Raw genomic sequence first — 19468 nt, 5'->3', positions numbered from 1 at the left:
TAAATCTTCTAATATGGCATGAAAAGCAATGTTGTGGTCATACAGACTTTACTTCGCCAAAGGTTGATACCCTTGAAACCAAACAACTTGCGTATCACGTTATGTAAAAACAAGAGAACAACTTAAAATCTCGTAACATTACGACTTTTTAAAAACTCCAAATACTACTTCTATCTCTTAACATTATGCAAAGAGAAGTTTTGTGGTCACTAAGACTTCATGTCAACAAAAGTTGAAGCCTGTGGAACAACTTCTGTTTCACGTTACATAAAATAAGCAACAGAATACACTTAAATTTCAACATTTTACGATTTGAATCTTGAAATAGTACAATCTATGATCCTATTTCAATTTTAATCTCATCGTAGTTAGATTTTAATCAGATGATATTGAGATTTTCTCTCGGAAGATTACAATTTATGAATCCATGTAAATTCACAGCACAGTGGTTGTGAAACACTGATTTCGTAATGCAGTAATAATAGTAGTATGCAACTCTTAAAATGTAATTGCCGTTGATGTGGCCCGCTAAAATGACTGGTGACATGACACCTCAGGTTTAACCAGCCGGGCTGGTATCTATCTGCACATCACAGTGATCGCGCGGATGCGCTCCAAAAGCAACCCTTTTATGTGCGCGCGCCGGATTCACAGCTTTCATACCTTTTAAATATCGAATGCACAGCGGGAACTAGCTTTTTCCACTGTAGATGACAAGCCTACAACAGTTGTCAGACAGACGCTCATCATGGCACCCGCACTAAATTACACTCCTTTGACGTTCGTTCTGATTTATTCTTTACTGTTTGCTTTTGTATTTTGCGATAATAATGATACAGACGACGAACATGCTAAGCATACGTACACGGTGGAAATGTTCAAGGAGGCAGTGCCCACCACACCGCACTTTGTGATGTTTTATGCCCCGTGGTAAGTTCATTATTTATCTGACTAAGGGCTACTTTAACTCAGCGTGTTTTGTTATAGCCGGTGCGTAAGCAAGCAAGCTAGTTAGCAAACGCGCTATTTGTCATTTAGCTTTTCAGGTTCACTATAAGCTTGTGTTTAGCCTTCAATATACTAGCAGAACAACCAGGAGCTCTCTAAATTGACCAACTCTTAAATACGATAACTGCTTTAATCCACTCAAATGTCTACTAATATTCTTAAAGTGCACGTTTGAGTCAAGAGCTTAGAAGATAGGTTTAAATGGTAAACACGGTAGTGGTTCTTATGCTCGTTGAGGTGACGTGGCACAAGCAGATTTCAATTTTGAGTGTAACAGTGGTTGAAGACTGGAATAGTGCATTACTGGCACGCATTTATTACACCTTTATACATAATATTTATTTGTGATCTCAAATGATTCAAATGAATGATTAAGGGAAAAAATACTGATGAGAGGAAAATTGGACAAAAGCAAGATCTTAGGTTTATTAAAATTGCTTTTTATAAGTGATGGTGTCCTCAAAATTTGCAGTATGTCACTTTAAAAAAAATCCCATTAAATGTATTCTGTGACAGCTCGGTTAGGCTCTAGCAACCCCCGCTACCCTTTCGAGGGTGGGCGGTATGGAAGATGAATGAATGTCTTCTGTAATAATTCTACAGATCTGTGTTTTTGAGGGAGTCATGTCAAATTTAATCACATCACTTCATGTTTAATTAGTCAGTTTTCATACTAAGCAAAAATCATGGTACAGTAATCTCTCGAATATCGCGGATAATGTAGACCAGACATGGCCACAATATTCGAAAAACCACGAAGTAGGATCACCCCGATTATTACTACCATACTACCTTTTTGCTTCTATAAAAAATGCAAGTACACTAGTTCAATCATTATAAATATTTATTAAATATTACAGCACATGAAAAGACTGAAATGTATTCATATCTAAATATAACCTATATATACAAAATAAAATACTTTAAATCTGTACTCACAGCGAAAATAGTTCCTTCCCACTTCATATACAGTGGTACCTCGAGATACCTAGATAATTTGTTCCGGGACTGAGCTCCTATGTCGATATTCTCGTAACTCGAACAAACGTTTCCCATTGAAATGAACTAAAAACAAATTAATTTGTTCCAACACTCTGAAAAAACACCACTGCAACACACTCGTAACAGAACAAACAAATTTAAATTAACTTGGCTTAATATATACAGACACACTCAAACGTACGTTTAATGTAACTACACAAAACTTAATTCTAATTTTGTTTTAAGTTGTTTTACCTTTGTTCTCCGGGTTGACTCCACCTGGACTTTCAGCGAGAGTTTTTAAAAGGAACGCATCAAGGGTTGTTTGTTTTTGCCTTCCCTTCAAAATATTTCGAAAATGACGCGCTCAAATGTCCTCACAATACGATAACGCGCGACCGCTTTTCACTGTGCCTCTTTTCTACAAAATCAGAACACTCTTGCCACTTCGCTAGCATGTCTTTGATATTCTTTGTAGCCAGGCGGTCCCCCTCTTCCACCTCCTCCTCGCTACTGAGTTCCCGCAACACCTCCAAATGTTCACTCTCCTGGAGCTCGATTAAATCCTGTGTCATGAGTTCTTTGTGGTGCTCGGCAATTAGGTCATTCAGATCTGCCTCGTTAACCTCCAGCCCCAAGGAATTTCCAAGTGACACGATATCATCCATGACAACGAGCAAGCTCTGTGCCACGTACTCCACTCTCATATTTTTCAATTATTTCGCGCTTAATATTGAGTGGCAATTTTCGCCTTTTCTTTGCACAACTCTTCATTCCACCAGTTTGCTTTGGATCCGTTGTTGTTCACTTTGTATTATGCATTGACTAACGGGGAAAAACACGGGAAAATGCAACGCTCCGCCCAGTGCTCGTAGATATCTGTTATACACGAAAGAGATGCAGCAAAAAATGGTTCTAATCATGTTGGTATACTGCGGAATCATCTTCTCCTGATAGGGCATGCTCCTTCTTAAAGATAATTCTATTCTTTCCTTCCAAAATGGAATCCGAAAAAAAAGGCAGTGTCCGTCTCGTTTGTTTTAATTGGCGCGCCATTCTTCTTCTGGATATGCACCCAGCTTTGAGTGCCACCCATTTCAACGCCGAAGAAGCGGTGCACTGACTTCTTCCATTTTTCATCTCCTGTCTTCTGCGTGCGAGTTTCAGCGTGAATTTTGACATCATGTAGGACGTTTAAGAGGCATTTTCAACGCTGATTCAAAATCCATACAATGCTGGAAAATGCGTAGTCCTTCTGTGCACGATGCGAAATGTATGTAATGTAATCCGAAGAAAAAGGACGATGCTGTTTGTATTATCGGCACGTCATTCTTCTCCGGTGAAATTTCGCTTCTTCTGCGCTGAGTGCCACCCATTTCAGCGCCAAAGAAGAAGCATGCCCTGAATTCCGCCATTTTACATCTCCTGTCTTCCACTTCCGAGTTTCAGCGTGGATTTTAACATTTGTATGAACTTTTAAAAATATTTATAGATAACAAACGGGGATGTACTGAATCTATGAAAGTTGAAGCCGCAAAGTGGTGAAGGATCACAGTATTTTAATATACCGTATTTTCACGCCTATTTGGCGCATCGTATTTTACGCCGCAGTGTCAGTAACGAGTGCTATTTCTGTATTTTAGACACACAAAGCACGCACCATTTCATAGACGCATATATATTATATATTATATATGGATGAACATCGAAATGCAATAGCGCTGGCTACCGGAAGCAGCTTATTTCCGGGTTCCGGTGCGCAGTGACTGCTGGGATATAGAGTTCTTGCGCGCAACACCCACACGCTAAAAACACGCTTTAAAAAGGCAACGGAAGCAAAACTGAGTTCCGTTGTACTTTATTTAGACATTTTACAACTTACTCACGTCATCATCACCCACAAATCCATCAAAGTCCTCATTTTCTGTGTCCGAATTAAACAATTGCCCAAATGAGTCTTCCAAAACGCTGGGTCCCGCGGTTGTAGTTCTTATGCCTCCAGGAATGACGGCAAGCTCCGAGTTATTATATATAATATATATACATAGTTCAGTCTAGTTTTGAAATGATGGCCAGCACCAAATTAGTGTGGTCGCCAGTATGATGGCGACCACACTAATTTGGTGCTGGCCGTCATTTCGGCTGTATTTACAAAAGAAATCCTGCCGCTAAATGTTGGCGTCAACAGAGCATTCAAAGGTAGACTGTGAAATATGTGTATATATATATATATATATATATATATATATATATATATATATATATATATATATATATATATATATATATATATATATATATATATATATATATATATATATATATATATATATATAAAAATGTACCTAAAAAATATCCCCAGAAAAAAATCTGCAGTGTAGTGAAGCTGCGAAAGTTGAAGTCGTGATATTTGAGGGATTACTGAGGATAAAACACTTTATTTAATTTTATAAAGCTGTATCCCTACCTTTTATGTGCAGGTGTGGCCATTGTAAGACGCTGCAGCCAAAGTGGAATGAATTAGCAGACAAGTACAATAATATGGATGAACCCCCCGCCTATGTTGTCAAAGTAGACTGTGTCCAAGATACAAAGTTCTGTTCCAATGAGCACAAAATCCGTGGCTACCCTACGTAAGTATTTTAAAATACTATGTAATGCTTTAAACTGTATTCAAAATCAAAATTCTGAAAGTAGAATTTATACATAGTAACTAGATTTCAGAGTTTTTTTGACAATAAACTGCAACAAGGGCTGGTTTATAAGGCCTATTGTTTGTAGCAGCTTTTGGAAACTGTGAGTCTTTGTCTATAAAGCCCTTATCTTAAACTCAATCTTTTTTAGAATGATGATAATGGAATACTTATTTTAAATATTGTCATTGTTGCCCGCTCACGTAGTAAAATACCTGTACTATCTATTGCATGCTTGTGTTACTTGTAGGCTTGTATTTTACAAGCCAGAACAGAACCCTGTCCAATACCATGGACCGAGAGAGGTGCCCGCTATGGAGAAGTGGATGTTAACAATGGTTAGCAAAGCCCCTTCTGCTGTAAGTGATGCCAAAAGACGTAAACGAGTTGTCTTGAAAATCAGCTATTCCATTGCATTCCATGTTCCCCTTGTACTGCTTCCTCCAGGAACCAAGTATCCCACCAGAGTCACCAAGTATCCCACCAGAGTCACCAAGTATCCCACCAGAGTCCAAAGACGGCATGTATGAGCTCACCTCTACAAACTTTAAGGAACACATTATGAAAGGTAAAGCTTAAGCCTCTCGTGATATGCAATTTAAAGTCAATTATTTGCACAGTAAAAGAAAATGAGGTCGGTAATTTTCCCATCTACAATTTATCGCTGCGTGTACTTGGCAATTGATTGCATATGAGACTGCAATTTCTTACGCAGGGTTGGGTCTGGTCTGGTAATGTCTGTATGAATTTAGAGTGAGTAGGATAGTGACACAAATTTGCGTTCAATTAGCCAAAAACCTACGGTGTTCTGTCAGATATCGCTCCCTTATCAGATGTTGCTACCGAAGCTTTTTTTTTGATAGACGTATCTGTCAATTTTTGCTAGTTTGTCAACTTTTGCTATTACAGATTTCCTACATTTATCTCCATTATAGTTGTGGCCATCTAATCACAGCAATGTTACTAAGCGAATAAATCTTCTTTCTTTCTGCTTCTTTTGATGGGGATGCATATTTTGATGATTCCAATGCATCTATCGAAAATGCTCCCTAAACTCAATGCATGAATAAAATACAATTCTCCCTTGCAAAGACCCAAAGACCCTGTCTGACTGTCTGAGATCTGTTTGTTCCATGGCCCTGGAGTAATATGCATGGGCAGGACATATTTTGTAGACTATCTAAGCTTTTGCCCTTCTAAAGTTGTTCTTAATGCTGTTGCCAGAAATCTGCACTTTATTTATCCTGTTTGTGCTTTACTCAACTAATGCCCCATGAATCTACAATTCCTTCAATGGGATGTCCTGATGGTAATTTATTATTTACTATAATGTAACCATTAAATGGTATCTGTATGGTATAACTATGTATCATATTGCCTGATGATTGGCCTTTCTATGCTTAGGATTAAATTTTGTCAAGTTCTACGCTCCATGGTGTGGCCACTGCAAAGCCATGGCTCCAACCTGGGATCAGATGGCTTCCACCTTTGAGCACTCTGAGGTTAAAATAGGAAAGGTAGGCCCTTTTTAATCGCGTAATGTTATGGACAGGATCATACTTAACAATTCAATTGACGAAGAACAACTATCCGGTTACGTTTTTTTTCTTCCTTAATTGTATTATGTCATGTTGGCATTTCAGCACATGTGACTGAGTACTGAATGAACAAGGTTTCTATTTAAATCAATGTTCTGTGTTTTAAATGCTAGTGTTCTTGTGTTGCTCTTTAGTTGGACTGTACCCAGTACCAAGACGCGTGCATTAAGATGGGTGTGCGGGGATATCCCACATTGCTGTTCTTCAACGGCGGCGAAAAGGTATTTTAGACATTTCCCCCTTTTCTACCTACATCACATTACTCAATGTGAAATTATTATTTTGATAGTCGATGGATTATTAATATGTTTCAATGATTACCGTATGATGCTGTTTAATATACCCTGGTATATTAAATGATTTTTGCTTTTTTGAGCCTCCCGTTTGTGCGCCATTTAATATGCCCCTGCCTTTTAATATACCCGGGTATATTAAACGGCAACTCAGCTTTTTTGGCATAATTATAGATACTTAAGTTCATTAAAATTCCAAGTCAGACTTTATTCAGCAGTAAGTAGTTACTAGCACACTTTCGCTTGTTGTTGCTGAAAGTGGTTCGCAGCTCGTGTAGAATGGCAAGCTTTTGTTCGACAGTCAGTTCCGTCCACTTTTTCCTACTCACTGTGCTCGAAGTAGACGCAATGTCGTCTCTGAAAGCTTCCGTGCTGCCTGTGCTTTCCATATTGAATGAGTGACTGCACAAAATCACTTATACCGTATTTACCCGGGTATATGAAATGGGGGATATATTAAACAGCAAAATACGGTAGATTGTACTGTTAAATTAGTAAACTTGGCTAAGGTACCAAAATCTCTTGCACTTAAAGTGCAGCCTTTATTTTGTTTACTAATGAAACAGATTAAGGTTAATCCTGTTACATGACCTACTTAAACCTAATACATGTATAGTCTGCAAAACGTTGATGCACCCCGTCACATGCGTAGTGGATGGTACATTCCTGTTTGTGCGCCATTTAATATACCCGGGTATATTAAATGGGGGGGGGGGTATATTAAACAGTATAATACGGTAGTTGACTAATCTATGATGAATATTAAACACATTGCAGTGCCAGCAAGCAGCTGTTCTATGGCTGGGCAATAGGGCCTAAAAATAACATCTCAGGGTTTTTTCACCAAAATTTGGTTCCATCTTTTTTTGCCCTTGTAACCGTGTGGCTGTTAACAATTGTCATATGAATCTGGGTAACAGCCTGAGACAGGGCTTAATTCAACTGTATGTGCAGCCTCCATTTGTGTTTAACCCTAGAATGGTAACCCTCTATTTCAGGGGTTACCTTTCACGCTTCTGAAATAGAGGGTTACCATGGTTACCAGGGAAAAAATGGGTACCCTTCATTGCACCGTCTTGCTTAGGACCCATTTTTTCCCCTGGTAACCATGGTAACCCTCTATTTCAGAAGCGTGAAAGGTAACCCCTGAAATAGAGGGTTACCATCCTAGGGTTAACAGATTTGCTTCCTGTCCAACATGTCCATAAAAACACCACTCTCACCACTAAGTCATAAAAAGTCTTCAGGAGTGTCTTCTGAACACCAAAAGCCCTCAATCACCCTCCTCAGGAGGAAGAGTCTCCTCTGCATTTGTGTAATATGATTGAGTTGTCACTCCATTAGTATCATTTTTTAAATGTAGACTTGGTTCTTACAATTTAAAACTTTTAAAATCTCCCTTCATCATTCTATCATCAGGCTCCTGCGGTCGACTGTTTCAACCTCTTTCTTTGCACAAAACGACAATCTTTCTGGCACTATTCTACGTGCAAAGTCTCCTTGTAGTTTTTCTGTACTCTGCTCTTGGCCGATTTACTACAGTTGTGAGCAGGCTGCTCTCATGCATGAAACCTGAGCATAATGTCATAACTGTTTACTTCTGTAGACTCCGCTGAATACAATGTGAAGGGAGACACTACTTTTGCTCACATGCCAATCAGTAATTACCAAGCATTCAAAATCCGTGTTGAAACACAGGAAGAAGAGGAAGCTAACGGTAAGCAACAGAGAGAGCACACAAAAACGAACACATGAACACACATCTCATAAACGCAACATTAAGAATTCAAACAACAACATTAACATTAATCAACAACAAACATTAACATTTTATGATTTCTTTGGAATTTAATTTTTCACCCATTTTATTAGTCACGACTGGTTGTTTGGCTATAAGGTGCCCTTCTGCAGTGCTGGTTGACGGACGTTGTGAAAAAAGGAACTATCCAGAGACAATTGCCTTTGACGACTTTTAATAATATTTGTATAATGCAACAGACAAACGTCAAAGTGGGCGATCGCACGAGTCGTGAACTGTTTTTCTGGATGTGTTTTTTCTACGAAGACAGAAAGTTCGTTACATTTCTCCAGCAATTCTTTGATTTTTGCTGCTGGAATGCTCGCTGCTTCCTCCTTGTCTGCCTTCTTGCTGAATGTTCCATTAACTCTAGAAAGTTTGTTTTTTTGCCCCTCTACCAACTCGTCATTGTCCTCCTCGCTGACCACTTCTTTTCACCCGCACTGGTAATTTTCTTGGGAGGCATGATGATAAAAACAGAAGCAGTTGCTTTATCCACACTTGAAAAAAAGAGAGGCTCTGAAGTGAGAATCAATGCATCCGTGACAATTTCAAAATAAAATAACGGATAAGGAAATGGATTTACTTTTGGGGGGATTTCGTAACATGGATCTTTTTCGTATCTCGAGGCACTCATTTGCATATAAAAAGCTTTTGTAACCTGAAAATTTCGTACTTAGAGGCATTCGTAAGTAGAGGTATGACTACTTGTATATGACAATAAATTCAATTCAATATTCTCAAACTTGATAGAACCACGTGAACATTATAACTAATGTGGACAACGTTCCAAGTATCGCCCAGCTTGTCGCGCCCATTCCTGAATGACAACCCACAAAAGATCATCAGAATTTCCCTGAATACAAGGGTGACTGATGTGAACCCCCAACAGCCCACCCAATCTGACTCCTTGCATTTTTTTTAAAGAATTGAGCACGTACCTATAAATATTGCAGGTATGCGCTGTGCAAAACCATATCAATTCGACCCCCAAAAATGGCACCAACAAAGAGACGCTTCGCTTACGATGCATAGTTTAAACTGGCAGCTAAACGAGTCCATGGTTCGCCAGTGGAGGAAGCTGGAGAATCAGCTTAAACAAGCCAAAAAGACAACGTTGAGTTTCCGCGGAGGTAAACCTAGGTGGTCCATGTTGGAAGAGTTTCTCAACCACAGGATCCAAGAGAAAAGAGAAGCGGGGAGAAGAGTCTCTACAGTCACCATTTGACTAAGGGCCATAAAGGTTGCAGATGAAATGAAAATGTAAAATTTTCATGGAGGTCCGTCTTGGTGCTTTCGCTTCATGAAACGAAACCATCTATCCATCCGAGCAAGAACTACAGGGGCACAAGGTGCCGCTCACTTTCGACATTCCGACTCTGAGCTTGCCGTCATTCCAGGCAGCTAGACGAAGGAACTACAACCACTGGACATTGCAGTCAACAGAGCATTCAAAACAAAGCTGCGGACAGCTTGGGAGCAATGGATGTCCAATTATTTACAGAGTTATACAAAGACTGGCATTCAGCGTTGGGCAAGTTACGCGACAATATGCCAATAGATTGTGGATGCCTGGGCTCAAGTGTCAACCAGAACTGTAGTTTGAGCTTTCGCCAAAGCTGGCATCATTTTCCTGGAATTCCGGCGACAACTCTGACTCTGACAGTGAGATGGAGCATAACATGTTGGACGGCAAACTCGCCTGATTGGCCTAACTCTTTATATCAGACACAGAAAATGAGAAGTTTGATGGTTTTGTCGATGCTTAGCTGCTTTAACTTCTATCAACGCAAGTCCCTTTTATCTCAATAAAGCACAATCAAACTTAATTTTGGCTCAAGCTGGTTTAAAAAAACAACAACAGGGTAGCATAACATATGCTAGCATAACATATGCTAGCATAACATATGCTAGCATAGTGTCATGCTAGCGCCCATTGAGCTGAAGCGCCTTATCTATGAGCAAAAAACAGAATATACCGTATTTTCTTGCATATAAGCCGCCCGCGTATAAGCCGCAACCTTAAAATTGTTGAATGTTACAATTTCTCAAATATTAGCTGCCCCTGATTCACAATTTTCATATTTGTGGTTTTAAGAGGGAAAACAAATGTTACTTTAAAGGGAAAACCTTAAGAAAAATCATCGCATGTGGTATTTTTGAGATACTGTATAAATCAAAAGCACATTATTAGATCGAATTGAATTGAATATCATAAGAAAGTAGTAATGGTTGTTTTCTTACTGCAAAACGGAAAATAACCACAAATAGTAAATGTTAATTTGCCAACATCTACGGGTGAAAAAGATTATAGCAACGCTTTAAGTCTTGTGCGCATATAGCCGAACCCTTGATTTCCCCATTTTTTTTGTTACAAATGCGGCTTATATGCGAGAAAATACGGTACACCCGCCCTTTCATGTGGTGCGTTCTATAGGTGTGACAATACGGTACCTTTTAAAATTCATCCCGGCTTCAGTAATTTACTATCCAGTATGATAATTGGCTTGTGGCCTGAAGAATGTTGCCATTAATTTATTATCCCCGATGATGGAGGACTAGGGCTCTAAATGTCAAATACATCCATTATTTCCAAAAGCTTTCAACTTTTAAGTCATGACATAGAAGAAGCGAGTATGATAAAGTTTTTAAACGCCTAATTTATTTATTCATTTTTATGTCTGAGGCCATGCAGGTAAAAGTTTCATATGATTAAAAAAAAGAAAATGTGTGCCAAGCCCTAATGTTCACACAATCTGCTTTTTAAAGCCACACTCTATTATATTATACTATTAATATTTTCTGAGATTCGAATATCACCTAAGTGACAAGTTGATAGTAATTACTGACATGTTCTTCTTATTTCAGGTGGAGATTACGCGTTACAAAGGAAAGAGAGAATTTGACAACCTAAAAGAATTTGTGGAGGAGATGCTGAACAGTATAAAGACCAAACAGGAAGAAAAGGAGAGGGAAGCTGAGGAGGAGCCTAAAGAAGAAGCAAAAGAAGAACCTAAGGAAGATGCCAATGAAGAAGCAAAAGAAGAACCTAAGAAAGATGCTAAAGAAGAAGCAAAAGAAGAACCTAAGGAAGATGCTAAAGAAGAAGCAAAAGAAGAACCTAAGGAAGATGCTAAAGAAGATATGAGACAGGAAGAAGAAGCCAAGGACAAGCCTATTGAAGAACAAACGAATGAAGAGAAGGTGAGTTTGATATGTTGAAGGGGAAAAAATAGTTGATCTTTAAACGAAAATCAGTTTTCCTTCATTGGAACAAATCACATATGCATTATTTTAGTAATGTGCAAAATTTAAACAAATAATGTTCATAGTTTAAGTTAAACTCATTAAATTAAATGTTGATCCCTCTTTTGATAGTTTGTTTTTTTGGTAAACTCATATTGGGTATAGTGGTAGAGTAGAATTATACTTTACATAGAATTAGCATAATTCGTTCCATGATCTTTAATACACCCCTAAACCCATTTGAAAATTATAATAGTACAGTGGTACCTCGAGATACGAGCTTAATCCGTTCCGGAACTGAGCTCGTATGACGAGATTCTCGTAACTCGAGCGGACGTTTTCCATTGAAATGAATGGAAAACAAATTAATTCGTTCCAGCCCTCTGAAAAAACACCAAAAACAGGATATTGGATTGGAAAAAATGTTTTGTTTCTTCTAATTCGCCATCTATTAACAAATTAACACATAACTAGTGGTTTAATAGTAATAAAATGTGTTTAATCTAACTAAAATTGGGCAGATTTCACCGACGGGAGACAGACGTTTGGGGGCGTGGGCGGTTCCTTTTTTTTCCCACGACAACGCACTCGTAAACGGAACAAACAAATTTAAATTAACTTGGATTAATATATACAGACACTCAAACATACGTTTAATGTAACTTTACACAAAACTGAATTCTAATTTTGTTGTAATCTTTTGTTACCTTCGTTTTTCGGGTTGGCGGTTTGCCACGCCTCCGCCCTCACGTTCGCTATCGATGGACTGTTTGCTGTTGTATTGCCTTCAAAATATTCCCAAAATGATGCACACAAATGTCCTCACAATAGGATAACGCACGACCACTTGCCAACGAGAAATAGTCTTTAAGGGAACGATCGCGGGACCTTTCCTAAGAAAGAATAACAGGAAATGACATAGCTGAGATTCCCACGTAGTGATTGTGGGTAATGAAGTTTTATTCTGAGAAAGGTTGCCATTGCCTATGTGTGTTGTGTGCAGGAGTATACTTCATTACCCAGAAAGCCCTCTTTTTGCATGCGCGTTGTGCGTTTCCTGGTCGTATGAGAAACTCGTCTGAATTAATTAGTTCCGTGCTCGTAAATATTGTTATACACGAAAGATATGCAAAAAAGACCTGGCTTGGTCGCATCACGAAATTTTGACCGCATAACGGGCGAATTATTCGATCGAAATTTCCCCCGTAAGACGAGCATTTTGTATGACGAGCGGTCGTATGACGAGGTACCACTGTACATTGATTTTGTAGGATGTATGCAAAAAAGATAAGAAAATTATTTATTAAGCCATTGAAATGAATATAAAATGCAAAGACAATGGAGTGGAATTGCAAGTGGCAGGAGTAAACATACGTACACAACTTCAGAACTTACGCACACTCAGAAAAACAACTCTATGACGAACGTGGGTCAAGGCTCACGAATCCGGAACACACCACCAGCCAGGGTTGATTAGCCATGGTTCCAACTAAGATGAAAAGGTTTACAAAAAGTGGGTTTTTGGTCAGACGGTGGCACTCATACTCCGCCAGTAGTCGCTATCCATTTCGGGCTGGCTCTGGTTTCTATCTGGAGTGTGCTGTTTTTGGGTCAGGCTGGTGCCGTGCTCTCCTGTTGGACCCGGTGCAATAATCAGTATTGAACAAAAATAAAAGCAATTCTGAGTAGTGTTGATACACGTATTTGTTTTTAGATTTCTTTGATGCATGCAATCGTCTTCCTTCTCCAGGTTTGTGGCAATGCAAACTACAAGTGGCAGGGTGGAGTCTCTGCCCTCAAAGTCAGCCAAAGTCGTTATCTTTGTCATCATCTTGTATAACTCATGGCCATCTTGGGATATCAAAACAAAATCGCCATGCTATTTGTTAGTACTTGCCTATACCGATGCCTGCTTGTTATTGGCGTATCACACTGCTTCCTGGACTAGTATCAATATTGCTCCAACACTTGATTTGTTATGAAAGTATGGAACGTAGTTGGACCCAAGTGTGGGGAAGCAATCAAGGATGTGGAGTGCTCTAACAAAACTTTAATACTTAAGACAGGAATTTTTAAAAAATCACAAGGACTGGGAAATCAAATCACAAAACCAAACCTGACAGAACTTGGCATGGAGTAAACAACGCAAGGTAAAGCTGACAAGCCAGATGATCGGACAATGACTTACACACACACACACACACGGTTTAAATAGACAGCCAGGGGTTGATTACAATTAGGAACTCCTGGGTAACACAAGAGGGAGCAAGCGGGGGATACGCCAGATGGACAAACAACAGGTGAACATAATGGGTAATCACTCGGACAGGACACAGGGAAAAAGCATAACAATAACAACCAAAAACTCCCACATGATTTATACAGACCCGTTTATGTACGTGTTAATCAACGGATTAGCAATAGAAAGTGCAGTTAAAGGGCATATTGCAGCAGGGGATGATGAGGAAGGTGTACCACTAAAAGACATGAGTGTGTGCTTCAGTTGATTATCAAACAAAGATTTAAAAAATTGGCAGCATTGCAATCAGAGTAGAATGATGTGGGAGTCACATCTTGAAAAATCACATTTGGACGCATTTGAGAGATGGGGTGCTTGAGCGGGGTTCCCCGTGTTAAGTCTCTTCTGAGCCTAAGCCAATTTAGGAAGCGTCTCAACTTGGTCAAGGACAGTGGTCCAAGGTTCTCTTTTCTGATGAAAATGTGCCTTTCATTTGGGAATCAAGGTAACAAGGGGTTGGTGACTGACTGATGAGGAATATGTTCATGATAATTTATATTTTTAAATGAGCATGTACAGTACAATCTTCTCAGTATTCAGCTTCAACTATTTGGTTCAGAAAAGCATTGATATGATATGTTGATGCTTGCTTTACATGTTGACAACATGGCAGCAATGAACAATGAGAAAAATAATCCACCCTCATCTATTTTAACAAAAAGTATACAGACGCTCCCCTACTTACGAACATTCGAGTTACGAACAACGGTACATACGAACATGTCTGCAAATTGCGTTTATGTCGAAAAATGTTCGTAAGTTCGATTTTGTATTGCGCGCCTTTTTCCGAGTAGTGCTTCTTTCCACCGCTAATTCCGACGCCTGGCGCTGTGAGAGCTCAGCTCACCCAGCATCCACCTTCTTCTGCCCAGTTCGTTGCAGTGCGGAAGTGCGTGAACGTATCTCCAGTGCGCAAAGAACCTTTTTCCGTTTTTATCATTAGATATCTCGTGCATCCATTATTCAATATGGTTGGTGAAAATCGAAAGGCTTCTTTCTATTGAGGGAGGTGCAAGGAAGAGGCAAGCCATTTCATTTGAAATGAGTGGCAATAATAACGAAGCTTGATGCGTGTGAGTGGTGAGCGTTGCACATATACAACTTGAATCGTTCGACCGTCAGTACCATTTATAAACATAAAGATCGAGCAGCAGGACCCAAATATTGAACGTTGCACAAAGTTTGCAAATCAATTGAATGATGCCATACAGTGCTACTGCATCATTTATGATGAAAAAAAATAATGCAATCGTCATTAGATAGCTTCTTTCGGCCAGTTTCTAGTAAATCTCTCTCTCTCTCTCTCTCTCTAATGTATGTATACAGTACTGTATGTATTCTCTCCATTTTATTAAAGGTTTTTTTCAGTACAAACCAATGCGTGTTACTTATACAAGCCTTAAACATATAAATGCACTTATATAAACCTTCAATATACCTATATAGGCTTCAATATACTTATATAGGCCTTAAACATAAATTATTATACAAAATATACCACTGAGCAACTTACGAACAAATTCAACTTATGAACAATCGCTCGCAATCTAACTCTTTCGTAAGTAGGGGAGCGTCTGTACTTTAAGGGTTGTCTATGATTTGATAACAAAATACATTGTTTCTGAAGAATTGTCACAAAACTAGGGTGAAAGGGCTCACACAGAACAGAAAAATAACTGCTTTATTTCTTTTTGCTTCCTGTCTACAGTCCACCGTCTTGCAACTGACAGAAGAAAACTTTGATGGGACAATTGCCACTGGCTTTACGTTTGTCAAATTCTTTGCACCATGGTAGGATTGTTACATCACCTGTCTTTTCATTTGTTTACAGACTATTTCTTGATGACTATATTTGACTGAGCTGATAACAAACCTTGGTGCTCACTATTTTGCATGCATCACATTAAACAAGTTCATTTGCAGGTGCGGCCACTGCAAGTTTCTAGCTCCAGTGTGGCGGGAGCTTTCCAAGAAGGACTTTAATGTCCTGACAGACGTGAAGATTGCCATAGTGGACTGCACAGTGGAGCGCACGCTCTGCAACAAGTATAATGTAAATACACACTTAGGGGTTCTGACAATATAAATATATAAAACAATAAAAGTGACACATTGTTAAGATGGGAAAATACTCCCCGAACTGAAATATTTATTGCCATTATAAACATGGAATCACAATCTGGGTTTATTTGCTCTGTATAGAGGGTGGTTAATCTTTAACAAGGAAGTGACAAATGGGTTTTTAAGATTCGCACTTACATATGCTGCAACGATGCGGTTCATTCTGTATCCTTCCTTCTCAGGTGCAAGGTTACCCCACCCTAATGATGTTTCGCGCTGGGAAGCAAGGCGACGAGTATAGCGGTCCACGGGATCTGGCCAGCCTGCACAGCTTTGTGAAGAAGCAGGTCAGGGATGAGCTTTGAGGACGCACGTCAGTGCCCATCCCACCTGTGGCGCTGCCGTGTTCGTGGCCGCGTGGGCGGGGGCTGCAAGCAGCAGTCTGAGTTTCGCACCAGCCGAACCTCATGCCCCTTTTCCTGTATTGATGAAGGAATTCTGGGTGATTGGGTATATAAATGTATTTCTCCTTCTTTGTTCTTTCAACACCACTTATATGAGGTGTCGGTGAGTGGTCTCGGTTTTTTTCCTGGGCATATTTGTCTTTTTTACATTCGTTTTTATACATGGGTTTTAGATGCCAGCCATAAATTGATGTTGAAGATTTCCTCTGAACCACACCAGTACGAATGTGACCTAACTCTCAGGGACAAAGATTTGCTTGGGGCCCTTAGCAGGAAGACATTGGGTACAGTTGAATTCCTCCTCTGTTCCCAACAATGTTTACATCATCAAACAAGAAATTTGTTTCTGCTGCTTCTGTTTATCCCCCCAAAACTGAACGGTTACATAAGTGTCCTCAACAGGTGGTGTTATGAACTTGCAACAAAGAGCCACTTATTTGGATAACGATTGGAATAGTTTTTAACGGTCTTATTGTTTGGACCTGTGAAAGCAAGTGTTCTCTGTGACCCAGTGGGGTCAAAGCACTGAATGTAACTCTTTACACCTCAGCCAAACAAATTGAATAATCAATATTTTAATCAAACCATTATTTTTTTCCCGCACATGATCAGTTTCAGAAACTTTTTTTATATTTGCACAAAGTGCAAATAAGATTCCACACACATGTTCTTCTTTGACACCATTCATGTGACAATAGTAAAACAGGTACGCACGCACACACAAAGCAGTTTTTGCCAGTATTTTTTTATGGAAAACACATGGTATAACAAATTCTCGTGACACTGTTTTTGTTATGCAGTCAGGAGTCATGCGGTGCCCATGGATTTGTTACAAAAATATATGGCAAGTTGAAAAGTAAGATTTCATCATTAAAAAAATGCAAAATAGTTTTGGCTTGCAGCGTTTTTCTCTCTTATTAGGTTGCTTCATGTTTGTGACAAAAAAGTGCAATAAATAAACTGCAAATGTACACATAATTTATACAAGAACAGTCTAAACATGATCAGAAATGTAAACAGCAGCTTACCAGAGGTATTTTGTTTTATGACTGGCTAGGTACATAAAGTATGAAGATTGCTATTATTTGACTTCAAATATACTTGACTTGAAATATATTCTCTAAATGACTGGACAGTCCCATGTTAAATAAAAAAATGACCCTCAAACCTGAACAAAATCAAATAAACTGCTAGAATGGTGACTTTGTGCACTGAGTGTAGCGACAGAAGTCTATGTGTTGTTTGATAAGGCCTTATTCTTTACTTGTTTGGACCACAACATCCCATTTGCTACAACATGCATCAAGTTGAACACAAATATTGACACTGGGGCGTTTATTTGGAGAAAGGTGCTGCTAAAATAGCCTGTGGACTCTGGTTCAGTCTGTTTTATATTTTGGGAGTGGAATATAATTTAAGAAGTCAAATATATGCGGCAAGAACACCAACAAGAATTAATATTTAACTTTTTAAAACATACAAGCTTACTTTTTACACCATATATCCTGTCATTAAAGACCCTGTAAAGTGAATTAAGAGGTCTGTTTCTGAAAAAAAATCAAGTTACTTGCAGAAACCATGTGCAAATTTTCAACCAGTGACAATTACATAGTACTCAAATGTTTAGATGCATTAAATAGATTATAACTTTCTGTTTTTGCATGAGTTACTGGAGCTGGCTCCACCATGTATAAAATCCTGAGCACCCTAATTGCATCAGTCATTATCCTGTTTAATTGCAAGTTACTAAGGCCAGCCGCACACAGCAATATTAATTGAAGTCAACGTGAAGAAAAAAAATACAATCACAACTATTTGCATCTTATAAAGCACGGTGTTCAAAGTTTTTTCCTCCAAGATCTACTTTTCAAAGAGTTAACCTTCCACAAACTACCTTTTTTTTTTCAGAACACTGACAAAGTGCAGCAATTATTTATGTTGATATACCTGGCATTAGACAACATGTATGGGAGCAGCAGGGAACGGGGGTGAAAATCCACTCTCGATTAATCCTAAATTTTACTGTGGACACGCCAAATTCATAAGAGCAGAACCAACAGAGGGGAGGGATCAAAATGTTATTGTTGTACGATCTACCAACAGTACCTTGGCGATCTACCGATAGTTCCTTGGGGATCTACCGGTAGATCTTAATCTATGTAATGACCACCCCTTAAATAAAGCATTTAACCATGACATTTACTGCAATAATGGAACAGAGAAACGTTTAACCTGTATCAGGTTGACCACATATACAGGTTATTTTATGATAATACTTTGGACAATAATTTTACTTCAATCTTATCCGTTAAGTATTTTCCAACCAAAGTGTTGAATTGACTGAATGGTCACTTTACAGGGACATTAATGATAATCAGTTACTTGGATGAATGCATCAATTCAGCAAAATATATCCTAAGAATGGGATTATCTCTCCTGTGCGGGGGTTTTACTACTTTGGCACTTGAAGAGCTGATAAAAGTTTTACATCTACTAGCCATTATTTCAGATTGAGGATAATAAATTCCACGCTAATGTGCAATTCGATAATACAGATATTTTCTGTCCACCTCCTGCCATTAGAGGGGCATAGCAGCAGCACTCTGACTAGTCCAATCACAGCCCACTGATCGGTTGAGTAGATGCAGTGCGCACAACAATCAAGATAACTTTGAGCAACTTTGCTTGGAGGTGGGGATAAGAGGTCAAGACCTCATATTTTAGTCAGATTTTTCAAGTCAATGCTTAGACAGCAATAGCATACGTAACTGTAACTACTTTTAATACCGAACAGCCTGTATAGGCCTGAGTCACTGCATCAATGGCCAATCCAACCATCCACCACAGTCCACACTATAGCAAGTTGTGTGTCAGTGACAGCCACAGGCTCGCACCACCATGTTCTTGTATTTCTTCAAAATGACATTGGAGTTGTCGTCAAAGTAGAGAACGGAGATGGCATGAAGTTTGGTGGGGGCACAGCAGGGTTTAGGGACATTTTCGGGATTCATTAAATGCACCTAAAAT

General features: G+C 39.0%; 2 protein-coding genes across 4 annotated transcripts in view; one reads left to right on the top strand and one right to left on the bottom strand.

Annotated features, from left to right (window-relative positions):
- The first annotated feature begins 588 nt into the window (after positions 1 to 588).
- txndc5 (thioredoxin domain containing 5) lies at positions 589 to 17329 on the top strand. Its single transcript, XM_077624375.1, has 10 exons — positions 589 to 930; positions 4470 to 4622; positions 4933 to 5041; positions 5130 to 5250; positions 6087 to 6199; positions 6415 to 6501; positions 11240 to 11575; positions 15625 to 15707; positions 15840 to 15969; positions 16220 to 17329. Exons 1-10 carry the CDS (start codon positions 749 to 751, stop codon positions 16340 to 16342), a joined length of 1437 nt encoding a protein of 478 aa, XP_077480501.1. The 5' UTR covers positions 589 to 748; the 3' UTR covers positions 16343 to 17329.
- Positions 17168 to 19468, bottom strand: part of bmp6 (bone morphogenetic protein 6) — a 44526-nt gene continuing 42225 nt past the window's right edge. For all 3 annotated transcript variants that reach the window (XM_077624376.1, XM_077624379.1, XM_077624377.1), the window contains exon 7: positions 17168 to 19461. In XM_077624376.1, the coding sequence (XP_077480502.1) occupies positions 19312 to 19461 (150 nt within the window). In that variant the 3' untranslated portion in view covers positions 17168 to 19311. The remainder of the gene's footprint in view (positions 19462 to 19468) is intronic.

The sequence above is a fragment of the Stigmatopora argus genome, chromosome 17 (genome assembly GCF_051989625.1).
Source record: "Stigmatopora argus isolate UIUO_Sarg chromosome 17, RoL_Sarg_1.0, whole genome shotgun sequence".
NCBI lineage: Eukaryota > Metazoa > Chordata > Actinopteri > Syngnathiformes > Syngnathidae > Stigmatopora > Stigmatopora argus.
This window is presented reverse-complemented; position numbering and strand designations above follow the sequence as displayed.

What these genes read in the sequence shown, in the direction of transcription:
- txndc5 (XM_077624375.1), top strand. Translation starts at nt 749, where the DNA reads ATGGCACCCGCACTAAATTACACTCCTTTGACGTTCGTTCTGATTTAT. An exon ending in GTGATGTTTTATGCCCCGTG is followed by an intron (nt 931 to 4,469) that starts GTAAGTTCATTA and finishes TTTTATGTGCAG; the next exon opens with GTGTGGCCATTGTAAGACGC. An exon ending in TTAGCAAAGCCCCTTCTGCT is followed by an intron (nt 5,042 to 5,129) that starts GTAAGTGATGCC and finishes TGCTTCCTCCAG; the next exon opens with GAACCAAGTATCCCACCAGA.